The sequence below is a fragment of the Lampetra fluviatilis genome, chromosome 69 (genome assembly GCF_964198595.1).
Source record: "Lampetra fluviatilis chromosome 69, kcLamFluv1.1, whole genome shotgun sequence".
Lineage (NCBI taxonomy): Eukaryota > Metazoa > Chordata > Hyperoartia > Petromyzontiformes > Petromyzontidae > Lampetra > Lampetra fluviatilis.
Window position 1 is genome coordinate 5,476,690 of NC_136343.1, and position 19,001 is coordinate 5,495,690.

Here is a 19,001-nt window from a genome sequence, read left to right on the forward strand (position 1 = left end):
GTTAATGATGATGTTGATGTTGGTGATGATGTTGATGTTGATGTTGGTGATGATGTTGATGATGATGTTGGTGATGTTGATGATGATGATGATGTTGGTGATGATGTTGATGATGATGGTGGTGGTGATGATGATGATGTTGATGTTGGTGATGATATCTTAATTTTAGAACTTTCGTGACTGCAGGAATTATCATTTGGTTCTTTCGGTTAAGTCACGTCTAAAGATAAAATAATAAATTAAATTAAATAATAGAATACGACGTTTCGATTGCAACACAAGCAATCATCATCATCATTGGTGATGATGTTGATGTTGGTGATGATGTTGATGTTGGTGATGATGTTGGTGGTGATGATGGTGATGATGATGATGATGTTGGTGATGATGTTGATGATGATGGTGGTGGTGATGTTGATGTTGGTGGTAATGATGTTGATGTTGGTGATGATAATGTTGATGATGGTGGTGATGATGTTGATGTTGGTGATGATAATGTTGATGATGGTGGTGATGATGATGATGTTGGTGATGATGATGATGTTGGTGATGATAATGTTGATGATGGTGGTGATGATGATGATGATGATGTTGATGATGTTGATGTTGGTGATGATAATGTTGATGATGTTGGTGATGATGTTGATGTTGGTGATGATGATGGTGGTGATGATGATGGTGGTGATGATGATGGTGGTGATGATGTTGATGATGATAATGTTGATGATGTTGGTGATGATGTTGATGATGTTGGTGATGATGTTGATGATGATGTTGGTGATGATGTTGGTGATGATAGTGGTGGTGATGGTGATGATAGTGGTGGTGATGGTGATGATAGTGGTGGTGATGGTGATGATAGTGGTGGTGATGGTGATGATAGTGGTGATGGTGATGTTGATGTAGCGGGTGAGGGGAGAGATAACGGAGAGGATGATGAGGGGAGGGGGAGGGGAGATGAGAGAGGTAACGAGGAGGATAACGAGATAACGAGGTCATGAAGGTAACGAGTTGGAGAGGTAACGAGAGAGAGGGTGGTGAGGGTAACGATGATGGTAACTAGGTAACGATGATGGTAACAAGGTAACGATGAGGGTAGCGAGGATGGTAACAAGGTAGCGAGGTAACAGGGTGATGATGGTAACTAGGTAGGTGGTAACTAGGTAACGAGAGAGATGGTAACGAGATGGTAGCGAGTGGGGCGCTGCGCTAGGCGAGGGACAGGCCTCGACTCGCGCCTAGGCCCCAGGCTGCTGCTGCTGCTGCAGCCGCGGTGGTGATTGTTGTGGTTGTTGTTGTTGTGGTTGTTGTGGTGATTGTTGTTGTGGTGATTGTTGTTGTGGTGGTTGTTGTTATTGTGGTTGTGGTGGTGGTTGTTGTGGTGGTGGTTGTTGTGGTGGTTGTTGTTGTGGTGGTGGTTGTTGTGGTGGTTGTTGTTGTTGTGGTGGTTGTTCAGGTGGTTGTTGTGGTTGTAGTGGTGGTTGTTATGGTGGTGGTTGTTGTGGTGGTGGTTGTGGTGGTGGTTGTTGTGGTGGTGGTTGTGGTGGTGGTTGTTATGGTTGTTGTGGTGGTTGTTGTTGTGGTGGTTGTTGTGGTGGTTGTTGTTGTGGTGGTTGTTCAGGTGGTTGTTGTGGTGGTTGTAGTGGTGGTTGTTATGGTGGTGGTTGTTGTGGTGGTTGTTGTGGTGGTGATTGTTGTTGTTGTGGTGATTGTTGTTGTGGTGATTGTTGTTGTGGTTGTTGTGGTGGTTGTTGTTGTTTTGGTTGTGGTGGTTGTTGTGGTTGTTGTTGTGGTGGTTGTTGTGGTGGTGGTTGTTGTTGTTGTAGTGGTGGTTATTGTGGTTGTTGTGGTTGTTGTGGTGGCGGTGGTTGTGGTGGTTGTGGTTGTGGTGTTGGTTGTGGTTGTTGTTGTGGTGGTGCTTGTTGTGGTGCTTGTTGTGGTGGTTGTTGTGGTGGTGGTTGTTGTGGTTGTGGTGGTTGTTGTGGTGGTGGTTGTTGTTGTAGTGGTGGTTATTGTGGTTGTTGTGGTTGTTGTGGTGGCGGTGGTTGTGGTGGTTGTTGTTGTGGTTGTGGTGTTGGTTGTGGTGGTGGTTGTTGTTGTGGTGGTGCTTGTTGTGGTGGTGGTTGTTGTGGTGGTGCTTGTTGTGGTGGTTGTTGTGGTTGTTGTTGTGGTGGTGGTTGTGGTGGTTGTTGTGGTGGTTGTTGTGGTGGTTGTTGTGGTGGTTGTTGTGGTGGTTGTTGTGGTGGTGGTGGTTGTTGTTGTGGTTGTTGTTGTGGTGGTTGTTCAGGTGGTTGTTGTGGTTGTAGTGGTGGTTGTTATGGTGGTGGTTGTTGTTGTGGTGGTGGTGGTTGTTGTGGTGGTGATTGTTGTTGTTGTGGTGATTGTTGTGGTGGTGGTTGTTGTTGTAGTGGTGGTTATTGTGGTTGTTGTGGTGGCGGTGGTTGTTGTTGTGGTGTTGGTTGTGGTGGTGGTTGTTGTTGTGGTGGTGCTTGTTGTGGTGGTTGTTGTGGTGGTGGTTGTTGTGGTGGTGGTGGTTGTGGTGGTTATTGTGGTGGTGGTTGTGGTTAACGTGGTTGTGGTGGTGGTTGTGGTTAACGTGGTTGTGGTGGTGGTGGTTGTGGTTAACGTGGTTGTGGTTGTGGTGGTGGTGGTTGTGGTTAACGTGGTTGTGGTGGTGGTGGTTGTGGTGGTGGTTGGGGTGGTTGTGGTGGTTGTTGTGGTGGTGGTTGTTGTGGTTGTTGTGGTGGTGGTGGTTGTTGTGGTGGTGGTGCTTGTTGTGGTGGTGGTTGTTGTGGTGGTGCTTGTTGTGGTGGTTGTTGTGGTTGTTGTTGTGGTGGTGGTTGTGGTGGTTGTTGTGGTGGTTGTTGTGGTGGTTGTTGTGGTGGTTGTTGTGGTGGTGGTTGTTGTTGTGGTTGTTGTTGTGGTGGTTGTTCAGGTGGTTGTTGTGGTTGTAGTGGTGGTTGTTATGGTGGTGGTTGTTGTTGTGGTGGTGGTTGTTGTGGTGGTGATTGTTGTTGTTGTGGTGATTGTTGTGGTGGTGGTTGTTGTTGTAGTGGTGGTTATTGTGGTTGTTGTGGTGGCGGTGGTTGTTGTTGTGGTGTTGGTTGTGGTGGTGGTGCTTGTTGTGGTGGTTGTTGTGGTGGTGGTTGTTGTGGTGGTGGTGGTTGTGGTGGTTATTGTGGTGGTGGTTGTGGTTAACGTGGTTGTGGTGGTGGTTGTGGTTAACGTGGTTGTGGTGGTGGTGGTTGGGGTGGTTGTGGTGGTGGTTGGGGTGGTTGTGGTGGTGGTTGGGGTGGTTGTGGTGGTTGTTGTGGTGGTGGTTGTTGTGGTTGTGGTTGTTGTGGTGGTGGTGGTTGTTGTGGTGGTTGTTGTGGTGGTGGTTGTTGTGGTGGTTGTGGTAGTTGTTGACGGTTCTTGTTGATTGTTGATGGTTGTTGTTGATTTTTATTGTCGTGGTTGGTTGTTGTGTATTTTTTCTATTGTTGTGGTTGTGATTGTTGTGGTTGTGATTGTTGTGGTTGTGATTGTTGTGGTGATTGTTGTGGTTGTGATTGTTGTTGTGATTGTGGTTGTTTCAGGAGTGAGCCACAATGTCTCACCACTGGCACTCAGCCTTCAGCGCGGACGATGGCGACGATGGCGATGATGGCGATGATGGCGGTGATGGCGGTGATGGCGGTGATGGCGGTGATGGCGGTGATGGTGGACAAACTCAGCGATGGGCCAAGGTAGAATCATCATCAGCGTCATCATCATCAGCAGCAGTAGTAGAAGTACCATCATCATCAGTAGCAGCATCATCATCATCAGTAGCATCATCATCATCAGTAGCAGCATCATCATCAGTAGCAGCATCATCATCAGTAGCAGCATCATCATCAGTAGCAGCATCATCGTCATCATCAGTAGCAGCATCATCATCAGCACCATCATCATCATCAGTAGCAGCGTCATCACCATCATCATCATCAGTAGCAGCGTCATCATCGTCATCATCATCAGTGGCAGCATCATCGTCATCATCAGTAGCAGCGTCATCATCGTCATCATCATCAGTAGCAGCGTCATCATCGTCATCATCATCAGTGGCAGCATCATCGTCATCATCAGTAGCAGCGTCATCATCGTCATCATCATCAGTAGCAGCGTCATCATCGTCATCATCATCAGTAGCAGCGTCATCATCGTCATCATCATCAGTAGCAGCTTCATCATCGTCATCATCATCAGTAGCAGCGTCATCATCGTCATCATCATCAGTAGCAGCGTCATCATCGTCATCATCATCAGTAGCAGCGTCATCATCGTCATCATCGTCATCATCATCATCAGTAGCAGCGTCATCATCGTCATCATCATCAGTAGCAGCACCATCATCATCAGTAGCAGCGTCATCATCATCAGTAGTAGCGCCATCATCATCAGTAGCAGCGTCATCATCATCAGTAGCATCATCATCAGTAGCATCATCATCATCAGTAGCAGCGTCATCATCGTCATCATCATCAGTAGTAGCACCATCATCATCAGTAGCAGCGTCATCATCATCAGTAGTAGCACCATCATCATCAGTAGCAGCGTCATCATCATCAGTAGTAGCATCATCATCATCAGTAGCAGCGTCATCATCAGTAGCAGCGTCATCATCATCAGTAGCAGCGTCATCATCATCAGTAGCATCAGCATCATCATCATCAGTAGCATCATCTACATCATCATCATCATCAGTAGCAGCGCCATCATCATCATCAGTAGCAGCGTCATCATCATCATCAGTAGCATCATCAGTAGCAGCGTCATCATCATCATCAGTAGCATCATCATCAGTAGCAGCGTCATCATCATCATCAGTAGCAGCATCATCATCAGTAGCATCATCATCATCAGTAGCAGCATCATCATCATCAGTAGCATCATCATCATCAGTAGCAGCATCATCAGTAGCAGCGTCATCAGCATCATCATCATCAGCATCATCATCAGTAGCATCATCAGTAGCAGCGTCATCATCATCATCAGTAGCAGCGTCATCATCATCATCATCAGTAGCATCATCATCATCATCAGTAGCAGCGTCATCATCATCAGTAGCATCATCATCAGTAGCAGCGTCATCATCATCATCAGTAGCATCATCATCATCATCAGTAGCAGCGTCATCAGTAGCAGCGTCATCATCATCATCAGTAGCAGCGTCATCAGTAGCAGCGTCATCAGTAGCAGCGTCATCATCATCAGTAGCATCATCATCATCATCAGTAGCAGCGTCCTCAGTAGCAGTGTCATCATCATCAGTAGCAGTGTCATCAGCATCATCATCATCAGCATCATCATCAGCAGCGTCATCATCAGTAGCATCGTCATCATTATCATCATCAGTAGCAGCGTCATCATCATCAGTAGCAGCGTCATCATCATCAGTAGCATCGTCATCATCAGTAGCAGCGTCATCATCATCAGTAGCATCGTCATCATCAGTAGCAGCGTCATCATCATCAGTAGCATCGTCATCATCAGTAGCAGCGTCATCATCATCAGTAGCAGTGTCATCAGCAGCATCATCATCAGCAGCATCATCATCATCAGCAGCAGCAACATCATCAGCATCATCAATAGCAGCGTGATCAGCATCAGTAGGATCATCATCATCATCACCACCACCACCACAACCTCCGCTACCGCGTCCTCCCTCTAGGTCCGCTCCGTGCTAACCGCCCCCCCCCCCCCCCCCTCCGTCCCCTTGTCAATTCCCACCGGCAGTCCTCGGACGCGGACCGTGACTACGACGACTTTTACGACGACTTCTACGTCAGAGGTGGTGGTGGCGGTGGTGGTGGTGGTGGTGGCGGTGGTGGTGGTGGTGGCGGTGGTGGCGGTGGTGGTGGTGGTGTCAAGCCGAAGCAGCGGCCCATAGCGAAGATGGTGAGCGTGGTGGGAACCGGTGAGTTTGAACCTCGCTAACGTCACCGCCATCACCACGATCATCATCACCACCACAACCACTGCCACCTTCATCACCACCATCACCACAACCACCACCATCATCTTCACCACCACCATCATCACCATCACCACAACCACCGCCACCTTCATCACCACCATCACCACAACCACCATCATCATCTTCACCACCACCATCATCACCATCACCACAACCACCATCATCATCTTCACCACCACCATCATCACCATCACCACAACCACCATCATCATCTTCACCACCACCATCATCACCATCACCACAACCACCGCCACCTTCATCACCACCATCACCACAACCACCATCATCATCTTCACCACCACCATCATCACCATCACCACAACCACCATCATCATCTTCACCACCACCATCATCACCATCACCACAACCACCATCATCATCACCACGATCATCATCACCACCACAACCACCGTCGCCACCATCACCATCATCACCACCATCATCATCACCGCCGACACCACCACCACCATCATCATCACCATCATCACCATCATCATCATCACCACCATCATCATCACCGCCGACATCACCACCACCATCATCATTACCATCATCACCATCATCATCATCACCACCATCATCATCACCGCCGACACCACCACCACCACCATCATCATCACCATTATCATCACCACCATCAACACCATCATCACCACCATCACCATCATCACCACGATCATCATCACCATCACCACCGCCACCTTCATCACCACCATCACCACAACCACCACCATCACCACCACCACCACAACCACCACCATCACCACCATCATCATCTTCACCACCACCATCATCACCATCACCACAACCACCATCATCATCACCACCATCACCACAATCACTACGGCCACCACCATCATCACCACCACCACCGACGCCACCATCAACACCAGCACTACAACCACCACCATCGCCACAACCACCATCACCACCATCATCACCACCGTCACCAACCATCACCACCATTTCCACATGTTGATGTGGTGGTGTAGGTAGTTGTTGTGGTTGATGTTGTTGTTGATGTTGTTGATGATGATGATGATGATGTTGTTGCTGTTGTTGTGGATGATGTTGTTGTTGATGTTGTTGATGTTGTTGTTGTTGATGTTGTTGATGTTGATGATGTTGTTGATGTTGATGTTGTTGATGTTGTTGATGTTGTTGTTGATGTTGTAGGTGGTGGGGGTGAGTGATGACAGGATGGGTGAGGAGCTCTGTGCCTGTGTGATGTTGTTGTTGATGTTGTTGTTGATGTTGTTGTTGATGATGTTGTAGGTGATGTTGATGATGTTGTTGATGATGATGATGATGATGTTGATGATGTTGTTGTGGATGATGATGTTGTTGATGTTGTTGATGATGATGATTCATATTCTCAGGATGATGATGTTGTTGCTGTTGTTGTGGATGATGTTGTTGATGTTGTTGATGTTGTTGTTGATGTTGTTGATGTTGTTGTTGATGTTGTTGTTGATGTTGTTGTGGTTGTTGTTGTTGTTGTAGCGGTGTGTGAGATGTGTGGCGTGTCGGGAGAGCTGTTGTTGATGTTGTTGATGTTGTTGTTGATGTTGATGTTGTTGTGGTTGTTGCTGTTGTGGTTGATGTTGTTGTTGTGGTTGATGTTGTTGATGTTATTGATGTTGATGTTGTTGTTGTGGTTGATGTTGTTGATGTTGTTGTGGATGTTGTTGATGTTGTTGATGTTGTTGTGGATGTTGTTGATGTTATTGATGTTGTTGTGGATGTTGTTGATGTTATTCATGTTGTTGTGGATGTTGTTGATGTTATTGATGTTGTTGATGTTGTTGTGGATGATGTTGATGTTGTTGTTGTGGTTGATGTTGTTGTGGATGATGTTGATGTTGTTGTTGATGTTGTTGTGGATGATGTTGATGTTGTTGTTGTGGTTGATGTTGTTGTGGATGATGTTGTTGTTGTGGTTGATGTTGTTGTGGATGATGTTGATGTTGTTGATGTTATTGATGTTGATGTTGTTGTGGATGTTGTTGATGTTATTGATGTTGTTGATGTTGTTGATGTTGTTGTTGTTGTGTTTGATGTTGTTGATGTTGTTGTGGTTGTTGTGGTTGTTGTGGTTGTTGTGGTTGTTGATGTTGTTGTTGATGTTGTGGTTGTTGTTGTTGATGTTGTTGTTGTAGCGGTGTGTGAGATGTGTGGCGTGTCGGGCGAGCGCTGCGACTTCTTCTCCAAGAGTAAACGCTTCTGTGGTTGTTGATGTTGTTGATGTTGTTGTTGTTGTGTTTGATGTTGTTGATGTTGTTGTGGTTGTTGTTGTTGTTGATGTTGTTGTTGTTGTTGTAGCGGTGTGTGAGATGTGTGGCGTGTCGGGCGAGCGCTGCGACTTCTTCTCCAAGAGTAAACGCTTCTGTTCGTCCTCCTGCTCCCGGAGCTTCTCCTCAAACTCTAAGAAGTCGTCCATACTCGCCCGCCTGCAGGTCAGTCGCTCGCCCGCTCACTCGCTCACCAACTCACTCACTCGCTCACTCACTCACTCAGTCACTCGCCCGCCTGCAGGTCAGTCGCTCGCCCAGTCGCTCGCCCGCTCACTCGCTCACCAACTCACTCACTCGCTCACTCACTCACTCACTCAGTCACTCGCCCGCCTGCAGGTCAGTCGCTCGCCCACTCACTCGCTCACTCACCCGCTCACTCACTCGCTCACTCGCTCACTCACCCACTCACTCGCTCACTCACTCACTCGCTCACTCACCCACTCGCTCGCTCGCTCACCAACTCACTCACTCGCTCACTCACTCACTCGCTCACTCACCCACTCACCCACCCACTCGCTCACTCACTCGCTCAACCAATCACATGTCTGTGTTTCTTTTCTCCCCCCCCCTCCCCCCAACCCCCCACCCTCCACCCCCCCCCCTGCCCCCACCCCCGCCCCCCCCCAGGGCAAGCCCCCCACCCATTCACTGACTCAACCAATCACATGTCTGTGTTTCTTTTCTCCCCCCCCACCCTCCACCTCCCCCCACCCACCCACCTCTCCCCCGCCCCCCACCCCCTCCCCTGCCCCCCCCCTGCCCCCCACCCCCACCCACCCACCTCTCCCCCCACCCCCCCCCTGCCCCCCCCCCCCCACCCCGCCCCCCCCCAGGGCAAGCCCCCCACCAAGAAGGCGAAGGTTTTGCAAAAGAAGGAGCTCACGGCCAAGATGGCCGCCCTGGCAAACCTGCACTCGGGCCTACTCACCCACAGCAGCCTGTCGCACTCAGGCGAGTCACCCATAGTCCACCCATAGTCACCCATAGTCACCCATAGTCACCCCTCACTCCTACTCGCCCACAGCAGCCTGTCACAGTCAGGCAAGTCACCCCCTCACTCCACCCTACTCACCCCTACTCACCCACAGCAGCCTGTCGCACTCAGGCGAGTCACCCCTCACTCCACCCTACTCACCCCTACTCACCCCTACTCACCCACAGCAGCCTGTCACACTCAGGCAAGTCACACCCTCACTCACCCCTAGTCACCCCTACTCACCCACAGCAGCCTGTCACACTCAGGCAAGTCACCCCTCACTCCACCCTACTCACCCCTACTCACCCCCAGCAGCCTGTCACACTCAGGCAAGTCACCCCCTCACTCACCCCTAGTCACCCCTACTCACCCACAGCAGCCTGTCACACTCAGGCAAGTCACCCCTCACTCCACCCTACTCACCCCTACTCACCCACAGCAGCCTGTCACACTCAGGCAAGTCACCCCTCACTCACCCCTAGTCACCCCTACTCACCCACAGCAGCCTGTCACACTCAGGCAAGTCACCCCTCACTCCACCCTACTCACCCCTACTCACCCACAGCAGCCTGTCACACTCAGGCAAGTCACCCCTCACTCACCCCTAGTCACCCCTACTCACCCACAGCAGCCTGTCACACTCAGGCAAGTCACCCCTCACTCCACCCTACTCACCCCTACTCACCCACAGCAGCCTGTCACACTCAGGCAAGTCACCCCTCACTCACCCCTAGTCACCCCTAGTCACCCACAGCAGCCTGTCACACTCAGGCAAGTCACCCCTCACTCCACCCTACTCACCCCTACTCACCCACAGCAGCCTGTCACACTCAGGCAAGTCACCCCTCACTCCACCCTACTCACCCCTACTCACCCACAGCTGCCTGTCACACTCAGGCAAGTCACCCCTCACTCCACCCTACTCACCCCTACTCACCCACAGCAGCCTGTCACACTCAGGCAAGTCACCCCCTCACTCCACCCTACTCACCCCTACTCACCCCTACTCACCCACAGCAGCCTGTCACACTCAGGCAAGTCACCCCTCACTCCACCCTACTCACCCCTACTCACCCACAGCAGCCTGTCACACTCAGGCAAGTCACCCCGTGTCTCTCTGTGTCTCCGTGTCTCACCGTGTCTCTCTGTGTCTCCGTGTCTCACCGTGTCTCTCTGTGTCTCCGTGTCTCACCGTGTCTCTCTGTGTCTCCGTGTCTCACCGTGTCTCTCTGTGTCTGTGTCTCTCTCCGTGTCTCTGTGTCTCTGTGTCTCTCTCTGTGTCTCTAGACGCAGCAGCAGAGTGTCGCTCCGGCTTCGACTGGGGCTCCTACCTGTCTCTTTGTGTCTCTGTGTGTCTGTGTCTCTCTCTGTGTCTCTGTGTCTCTGTGTCTCTGTGTCTCTGTCTCTCTCCGTGTCTCTGTATCTCTGTCTCTCTCTGTGTCTCTGTGTCTCTGTGTCTCTGTGTCTCTGTCTCTCTCCGTGTCTCTGTGTCTCTGTGTCTCTGTGTCTCTGTCTCTCTCCGTGTCTCTGTGTCTCTGTGTCTCTGTCTCTCTCCGTGTCTCTGTGTCTCTGTGTCTCTGTGTCTCTGTCTCTCTCCGTGTCTCTGTATCTCTGTGTCTCTGTGTCTCTGTGTCTCTGTGTCTCTGTGTCTCTGTCTCTCTCCGTGTCTCTGTGTCTCTGTGTCTCTGTGTCTCTGTCTCTCTCCGTGTCTCTGTGTCTCTGTGTCTCTGTGTCTCTGTCTCTCTCCGTGTCTCTGTGTCTCTGTGTCTCTGTGTCTCTGTCTCTCTTCGTGTCTCTGTATCTCTGTCTCTCTCTGTGTCTCTGTGTCTCTGTGTCTCTGTCTCTCTCCGTGTCTCTGTGTCTCTGTGTCTCTGTCTCTCTCCGTGTCTCCGTGTCTCTGTGTCTCTGTGTCTCTGTGTCTCTGTCTCTCTCCGTGTCTCTGTCTCTCTCCGTGTCTCTGTGTCTCTAGACGCAGCAGCAGCAGAGTGTCGCTCTCCCTCCGGCTTCGACTGGGGCTCCTACCTGTGTCTGTGTGTCTGTGTCTCTCTCTCTCACCGTGTCTCACCGTGTCTCTGTGTCTCTGTGTCTCTGTGTCTCACCGTGTCTCTGTGTCTCTGTGTCTCTGTGTCTCTGTGTCTCTGTGTCTCTGTGTCTCTAGACGCAGCAGCAGCAGCAGCAGAGTGTCGCTCTCCCTCCGGCTTCGACTGGGGCTCCTACCTGTGTCTGTGTGTCTGTGTCTCTCTCTCTCACCGTGTCTCTCTCTCTCACCGTGTCTCACCGTGTCTCACCGTGTCTCACTGTGTCTCTGTGTTTCTGTGTCTCTGTGTCTCTAGACGCAGCAGCAGCAGCAGCAGAGTGTCGCTCTCCCTCCGGCTTCGACTGGGGCTCCTACCTGTGTCTGTGTGTCTGTGTCTCTCTCTCTCACCGTGTCTCTCTCTCTCACCGTGTCTCACCGTGTCTCTGTGTCTCTGTGTCTCTGTGTCTCATCGTGTCTCTGTGTCTCTAGACGCAGCAGTAGCAGCAGCAGAGTGTCGCTCTCCTTCCGGCTTCGACTGGGGCTCCTACCTGCTGCAGGGGAACTACCAGGCGGCTTCCGTCACCTGCTTCAAGCATGTGCGTGGGCCTCCCCTAGCTCCACTCAGCCTCAAATCGCGGTGTCTGTGTGTGTCTGTGTGTGAGTTAGTGTGTGAGTTAGTATGCCTGTGTGTGTCTGTTGGTATGTGTGTGTGTGTGTCACTGTGTGTGTCTGTGTGTGTGTGTCACTGTGTGTGTGTGTCACTGTGTGTGTCTCTGTGTGTGTGTCACTGTGTGTGTGTGTCACTGTGTGTGTGTGTCACTGTGTGTGTCTCTGTGTGTGTGTCACTGTGTGTGTGTGTGTCACTGTGTGTGTGTCTCTGTGTGTGTCACTGTGTGTGTCACTGTGTGTGTGTCTCTGTGTGTGTCACTGTGTTGTGTCACTGTGTGTCACTGTGTGTGTGTCACTGTGTGTCACTGTGTGTGTGTCACTGTGTGTGTCACTGTGTGTGTCACTGTGTGTGTATGTCACTGTGTGTGTCTCTGTGTGTGTCACTGTGTGTGTCACTGTGTGTGTGTCACTGTGTGTGTGTGTGTGTGTCACTGTGTGTGTGTGTCACTGTGTGTGTGTGTCACTGTGTGTGTGTGTCACTGTGTGTGTGTCACTGTGTGTGTGTGTGTGTCACTGTGTGTGTCACTGTGTGTGTCTGTGTGTCTCTGTGTGTGTGTGTCTCTGTGTGTGTGTGTCACTGTGTGTGTATGTCACTGTGTGTGTCTCTGTGTGTGTCACTGTGTGTGTCACTGTGTGTGTCTCACTGTGTGTGTCACTGTGTGTGTGTCACTGTGTGTGTGTGTCACTGTGTGTCTCACTGTGTGTGTGTGTCTCTGTGTGTGTCACTGTGTGTGTCACTGTGTGTGTCTCACTGTGTGTGTCACTGTGTGTGTGTCACTGTGTGTGTGTGTCACTGTGTGTCTCACTGTGTGTGTGTGTCTCACTGTGTGTGTCACTGTGTGTGTGTCACTGTGTGTGTCACTGTGTGTCTCCCCCAGCTGGGTCTGTGTGCGGCGTTCTCCAGCGCTGCGCTGGGCGTCAAGTTGGAGGTGCTCAGCACAGACTGCAGCCTGCCCAGCAAAGTGTTCTGGGTGGCCACCATCATCAGGATCGCAGGTAGATCCACCACCACAACTACTACCACTACCACCACCACAACTACAACAACCACCACTACCGCAACAACCACTACCACCACCACAACTACCACCACCACTACTACCACTACCACCACCACAACTACAACAACCACCACTACCGCAACAACCACTACCACCACCACCACTACCACAACCACCACTACTACCACAACCACCACCACAACAACCACCACCACTACTACCACAACCACCACCACTACCACAACCACCACTACTACCACAACAACCACAACCACCACAACTACCACAACCACCACCACTACCACCACCACAACTACCACCACCACTACCACCACCTCTACCACTACCACAACAACCACCACCCCCACCCACCTCCCCTCACCCCCCCTCACCCACCACCCACCACCCCCACCACCCACCCCCCCTCACCCCCCCTCACCCCCCCCCCCCACCACCCCCCCCCACCACCCCCCCCCCCACCACCCCCCCCTCACCCCCCCTCACCCCCCCCCCACCACCCCCCCCCACCACCCACCCCCCCCTCACCCCCCTCACCCCCACCCACCACCCCCACCACCCACCCCCCCTCACCCCCCCCCCCACCACCCCCACTCACCCCCCCTCACCCCCCCCCCACCACCCCCCCCCACCACCCACCCCCCCCTCACCCCCCTCACCCCCACCCACCACCCCCCCCCACCACCCACCCCCCCTCACCCCCCCTCACCCCCACCCACCACCCCCCCCCCCTCACCCCCCCTCACCCCCACCCACCACCCCCCCCCCCTCACCCCCCCTCACCCCCACCCACCACCCCCCCCCCTCACCCCCCCCCCACCCCCAGGTCTGCGTGCGCTGCTGCGCTACGAGGGGTTTGGTGACGACGCTTCCTGCGACTTCTGGTGCAACATGTGCACCCTGGACGTGCACCCCATAGGGTGGTGCGCTGCCCTGGGCAAGCCTCTAATACCTCCTCACAGTGAGTTACATCATCATCACCATCATCACCATCATCACCATCATCACCATCATCACCATCACACCAACATGTGCACCCTGGACGTGCACCCCATAGGGTGGTGCGCTGCCCTGGGCAAGCCTCTAATACCTCCTCACAGTGAGTTACATCATCATCACCATCATCATCATCATCACCATCATCACCATCATCACCATCATCACCATCATCACCATCATCACCATCATCACACCAACATGTGCACCCTGGACGTGCACCCCATAGGGTGGTGCGCTGCCCTGAGCAAGCCTCTAATACCTCCTCACAGTGAGTTACATCATCATCACCATCATCACCATCACACAGTGAGTTACACCATCATCACCATCATCATCATCATCACCATCACACCAACATGTGCACCCTGGACGTGCACCCCATAGGGTGGTGCGCTGCCCTGAGCAAGCCTCTAATACCTCCTCACAGTGAGTTACACCATCATCACCATCATCATCATCATCACCATCACACCAACATGTGCACCCTGGACGTGCACCCCATAGGGTGGTGCGCTGCCCTGGGGAAGCCTCTTATACCTCCTCACAGTGAGTTACATCATCATCACCATCATCACCATCATCATCACACAGTGAGTCTCACAGTGAGTGTCATCATCATCATCATCACCATCATCACCATCACACAGTGAGTCTCACAGTGAGTGTCATCATCATCATCACCATCACCATCATCACCATCACACAGTGAGTCTCACAGTGAGTGTCATCATCACCATCATCACCATCATCACCATCACACAGTGAGTCTCACAGTGAGTGTCATCATCATCATCATCACCATCATCACCATCACACAGTGAGTCTCACAGTGAGTATCATCATCACCATCATCACCATCATCACCATCATCACCATCACACAGTGAGTCTCACAGTGAGTGTCATCATCATCACCATCATCACCATCATCACCATCACACAGTGAGTCTCACAGTGAGTGTCATCATCATCACCATCATCACCATCATCACCATCACACAGTGAGTCTCACAGTGAGTGTCATCATCATCATCATCACCATCATCACCATCACACAGTGAGTCTCACAGTGAGTGTCATCATCATCATCATCATCACCATCATCACCATCACACAGTGAGTCTCACAGTGAGTGTCATCATCATCACCATCACCATCATCACCATCATCACCATCACACAGTGAGTCTCACAGTGAGTGTCATCATCATCATCACCATCATCACCATCATCACCATCACACAGTGAGTCTCACAGTGAGTGTCATCATCATCATCACCATCACCATCATCACCATCACACAGTGAGTCTCACAGTGAGTGTCATCATCATCATCACCATCACCATCATCACCATCACACAGTGAGTCTCACAGTGAGTGTCATCATCATCATCATCACCATCATCACCATCACACAGTGAGTCTCACAGTGAGTGTCATCATCATCATCATCACCATCACCATCATCACCATCACACAGTGAGTCTCACAGTGAGTGTCATCATCATCATCATCATCACCATCACCATCATCACCATCATCACCATCACACAGTGAGTCTCACAGTGAGTGTCATCATCATCATCACCATCACCATCATCACCATCACACAGTGAGTCTCACAGTGAGTGTCATCATCATCATCATCATCACCATCACCATCATCACCATCATCACCATCACACAGTGAGTCTCACAGTGAGTGTCATCATCATCATCATCATCACCATCATCACCATCACACAGTGAGTCTCACAGTGAGTGTCATCATCATCACCATCACCATCATCACCATCACACAGTGAGTCTCACAGTGAGTGTCATCATCATCATCATCATCACCATCATCACCATCACACAGTGAGTCTCACAGTGAGTGTCATCATCATCACCATCACCATCATCACCATCACACAGTGAGTCTCACAGTGAGTGTCATCATCATCACCATCATCACCATCATCACCATCACACAGTGAGTCTCACAGTGAGTGTCATCATCATCACCATCACCATCATCACCATCACACAGTGAGTCTCACAGTGAGTGTCATCATCATCATCATCACCATCACCATCATCACCATCACACAGTGAGTCTCACAGTGAGTGTCATCATCATCATCACCATCACCATCATCACCATCACACAGTGAGTCTCACAGTGAGTGTCATCATCATCATCATCACCATCATCACCATCACACAGTGAGTCTCACAGTGAGTGTCATCATCATCATCATCACCATCACCATCATCACCATCACACAGTGAGTCTCACAGTGAGTGTCATCATCATCACCATCACCATCATCACCATCATCACCATCACACAGTGAGTCTCACAGTGAGTGTCATCATCATCATCATCATCACCATCACCATCATCACCATCATCACCATCACACAGTGAGTCTCACAGTGAGTGTCATCATCATCATCACCATCACCATCATCACCATCACACAGTGAGTCTCACAGTGAGTGTCATCATCATCATCATCACCATCATCACCATCATCACCATCATCACCATCACACAGTGAGTCTCACAGTGAGTGTCATCATCATCATCATCATCACCATCATCACCATCACACAGTGAGTCTCACAGTGAGTGTCATCATCATCACCATCACCATCATCACCATCACACAGTGAGTCTCACAGTGAGTGTCATCATCATCACCATCATCACCATCATCACCATCACACAGTGAGTCTCACAGTGAGTGTCATCATCATCACCATCACCATCATCACCATCACACAGTGAGTCTCACAGTGAGTGTCATCATCATCATCATCACCATCACCATCATCACCATCACACAGTGAGTCTCACAGTGAGTGTCATCATCATCATCACCATCATCACCATCACACAGTGAGTCTCACAGTGAGTGTCATCATCATCATCATCACCATCATCACCATCATCACCATCACACAGTGAGTCTCACAGTGAGTGTCATCATCATCATCACCATCATCACCATCATCACCATCACACAGTGAGTCTCACAGTGAGTACCATCACCACCATCACCACCATCATCACCATCATCACTGTAAAAACCATCATGTCCATCTCTCTGTGTCTCTGTGTCTCTGTGTCTCTGTGTCTCTGTGTCTCTGTGTCTCTGTGTCTCTGTGTCTCTGTGTCTCTGTGTCTCCGTGTCTCCGTGTCTCCGTGTCTCCGTGTCTCAGTGTCTCCGTGTCTCCGTGTCTCTGTGTCTCTGTGTCTCCGTGTCTCCGTGTCTCTGTGTCTCCGTGTCTCCGTGTCTCTGTGTCTCCGTGTCTCCGTGTCTCTGTGTCTCTGTGTCTCCGTGTCCCTGTGTCTCCGTGTCTCTGTGTCTCTGTGTCTCCGTGTCTCCGTGTCTCTGTGTCTCCGTGTCTCCGTGTCTCCGTGTCTCTGTGTCTCTGTGTCTCTGTGTCTCTGTGTCTCCGTGTCTCCGTGTCTCTGTGTCTCTGTGTCTCTGTGTCTCTGTGTCTCCGTGTCTCTGTGTCTCCGTGTCTCCGTGACTCCGTGTCTCTGTGTCTCTGTGTCTCTGTGTCTCCGTGTCTCTGTGTCTCTGTGTCTCTGTGTCTCTGTGTCTCCGTGTCTCCGTGTCTCTGTGTCTCCGTGTCTCCGTGTCTCCGTGTCTCTGTGTCTCTGTGTCTCCGTGTCTCTGTGTCTCTGTGTCTCCGTGTCTCTGTGTCTCCGTGTCTCTGTGTCTCTGTGTCCCTGTGTCTCTGTGTCTCTGTGTCTCCGTGTCTCTGTGTCTCTGTGTCTCCGTGTCTCTGTGTCTCCGTGTCTCCGTGTCTCCGTGTCTCCGTGTCTCTGTGTCTCCGTGTCTCTGTGTCTCCGTGTCTCCGTGTCTCTGTGTCTCCGTGTCTCCGTGTCTCCGTGTCTCCGTGTCCCTGTGTCTCCGTGTCTCTGTGTCTCCGTGTCTCCGTGTCTCTGTGTCTCTGTGTCCCTGTGTCTCTGTGTCTCCGTGTCTCCGTGTCTCCGTGTCTCCGTGTCTCTGTGTCTCCGTGTCTCAGTGTCTCCGTGTCTCCGTGTCTCTGTGTCTCTGTGTCTCCGTGTCTCCGTGTCTCTGTGTCTCCGTGTCTCTGTGTCTCCGTGTCTCTGTGTCTCTGTGTCTCTGTGTCTCCGTGTCTCTGTGTCTCCGTGTCTCCGTGTCTCTGTGTCTCTGTGTCTCCGTGTCCCTGTGTCTCCGTGTCTCTGTGTCTCTGTGTCTCCGTGTCTCCGTGTCTCCGTGTCTCCGTGTCTCTGTGTCTCCGTGTCTCCGTGTCTCTGTGTCTCTGTGTCTCTGTGTCTCTGTGTCTCCGTGTCTCCGTGTCTCTGTGTCTCCGTGTCTCCGTGTCTCTGTGTCTCCGTGTCTCTGTGTCTCCGTGTCTCTGTGTCTCTGTGTCTCTGTGTCTCCGTGTCTCTGTGTCTCCGTGTCTCCGTGTCTCTGTGTCTCTGTGTCTCCGTGTCCCTGTGTCTCCGTGTCTCTGTGTCTCTGTGTCTCCGTGTCTCCGTGTCTCCGTGTCTCCGTGTCTCCGTGTCTCCGTGTCTCTGTGTCTCTGTGTCTCTGTGTCTCTGTGTCTCCGTGTCTCCGTGTCTCTGTGTCTCTGTGTCTCTGTGTCTCTGTGTCTCCGTGTCTCTGTGTCTCCGTGTCTCCGTGACTCCGTGTCTCTGTGTCTCTGTGTCTCTGTGTCTCTGTGTCTCCGTGTCTCCGTGTCTCTGTGTCTCCGTGTCTCCGTGTCTCCGTGTCTCTGTGTCTCTGTGTCTCTGTGTCTCTGTGTCTCCGTGTCTCTGTGTCTCTGTGTCTCCGTGTCTCCGTGTCTCCGTGTCTCTGTGTCTCTGTGTCTCCGTGTCTCTGTGTCTCTGTGTCTCCGTGTCTCCGTGTCTCCGTGTCTCTGTGTCTCTGTGTCTCTGTGTCTCTGTGTCTCCGTGTCTCTGTGTCTCTGTGTCTCCGTGTCTCCGTGTCTCTGTGTCTCTGTGTCTCTGTGTCTCCGTGTCTCCGTGTCTCCGTGTCTCCGTGTCTCCGTGTCTCCGT

At 51.4% G+C, this 19,001-nt stretch overlaps 2 protein-coding genes across 2 annotated transcripts in view; both read left to right on the top strand.

Annotated features, from left to right (window-relative positions):
* Positions 1 to 885: 885 nt before the first annotated feature.
* Positions 886 to 8,237, top strand: LOC144952687 (uncharacterized). Its single transcript, XM_078883164.1, has 4 exons — positions 886 to 1,019; positions 3,579 to 3,728; positions 5,761 to 5,941; positions 8,161 to 8,237. Exons 2-4 carry the CDS (start codon positions 3,591 to 3,593, stop codon positions 8,235 to 8,237), a joined length of 396 nt encoding a protein of 131 aa, XP_078739290.1. The 5' UTR covers positions 886 to 1,019; positions 3,579 to 3,590.
* Positions 8,238 to 8,264: 27 nt separating this feature from the next.
* Positions 8,265 to 19,001, top strand: part of LOC144952688 (MBT domain-containing protein 1-like) — a 46,514-nt gene continuing 35,777 nt past the window's right edge. Inside the window, exons 1-5 of the mRNA XM_078883165.1 lie at positions 8,265 to 8,457; positions 9,129 to 9,246; positions 11,778 to 11,884; positions 12,836 to 12,953; positions 13,803 to 13,937. Of these exons, the coding sequence (XP_078739291.1) occupies positions 8,335 to 8,457; positions 9,129 to 9,246; positions 11,778 to 11,884; positions 12,836 to 12,953; positions 13,803 to 13,937 (601 nt within the window). The 5' untranslated portion in view covers positions 8,265 to 8,334. The remainder of the gene's footprint in view (positions 8,458 to 9,128; positions 9,247 to 11,777; positions 11,885 to 12,835; positions 12,954 to 13,802; positions 13,938 to 19,001) is intronic.

Excerpts from the sequence above, each read along its gene's own strand:
- LOC144952687 (XM_078883164.1), top strand. The coding sequence starts at position 3,591 with ATGTCTCACCACTGGCACTCAGCCTTCAGCGCGGACGATGGCGACGAT. Across the intron at positions 3,729-5,760 it reads AAACTCAGCGATGGGCCAAG|TCCTCGGACGCGGACCGTGA; the intron begins GTAGAATCATCA and ends TCCCACCGGCAG. Across the intron at positions 5,942-8,160 it reads GGTGAGCGTGGTGGGAACCG|CGGTGTGTGAGATGTGTGGC; the intron begins GTGAGTTTGAAC and ends TTGTTGTTGTAG.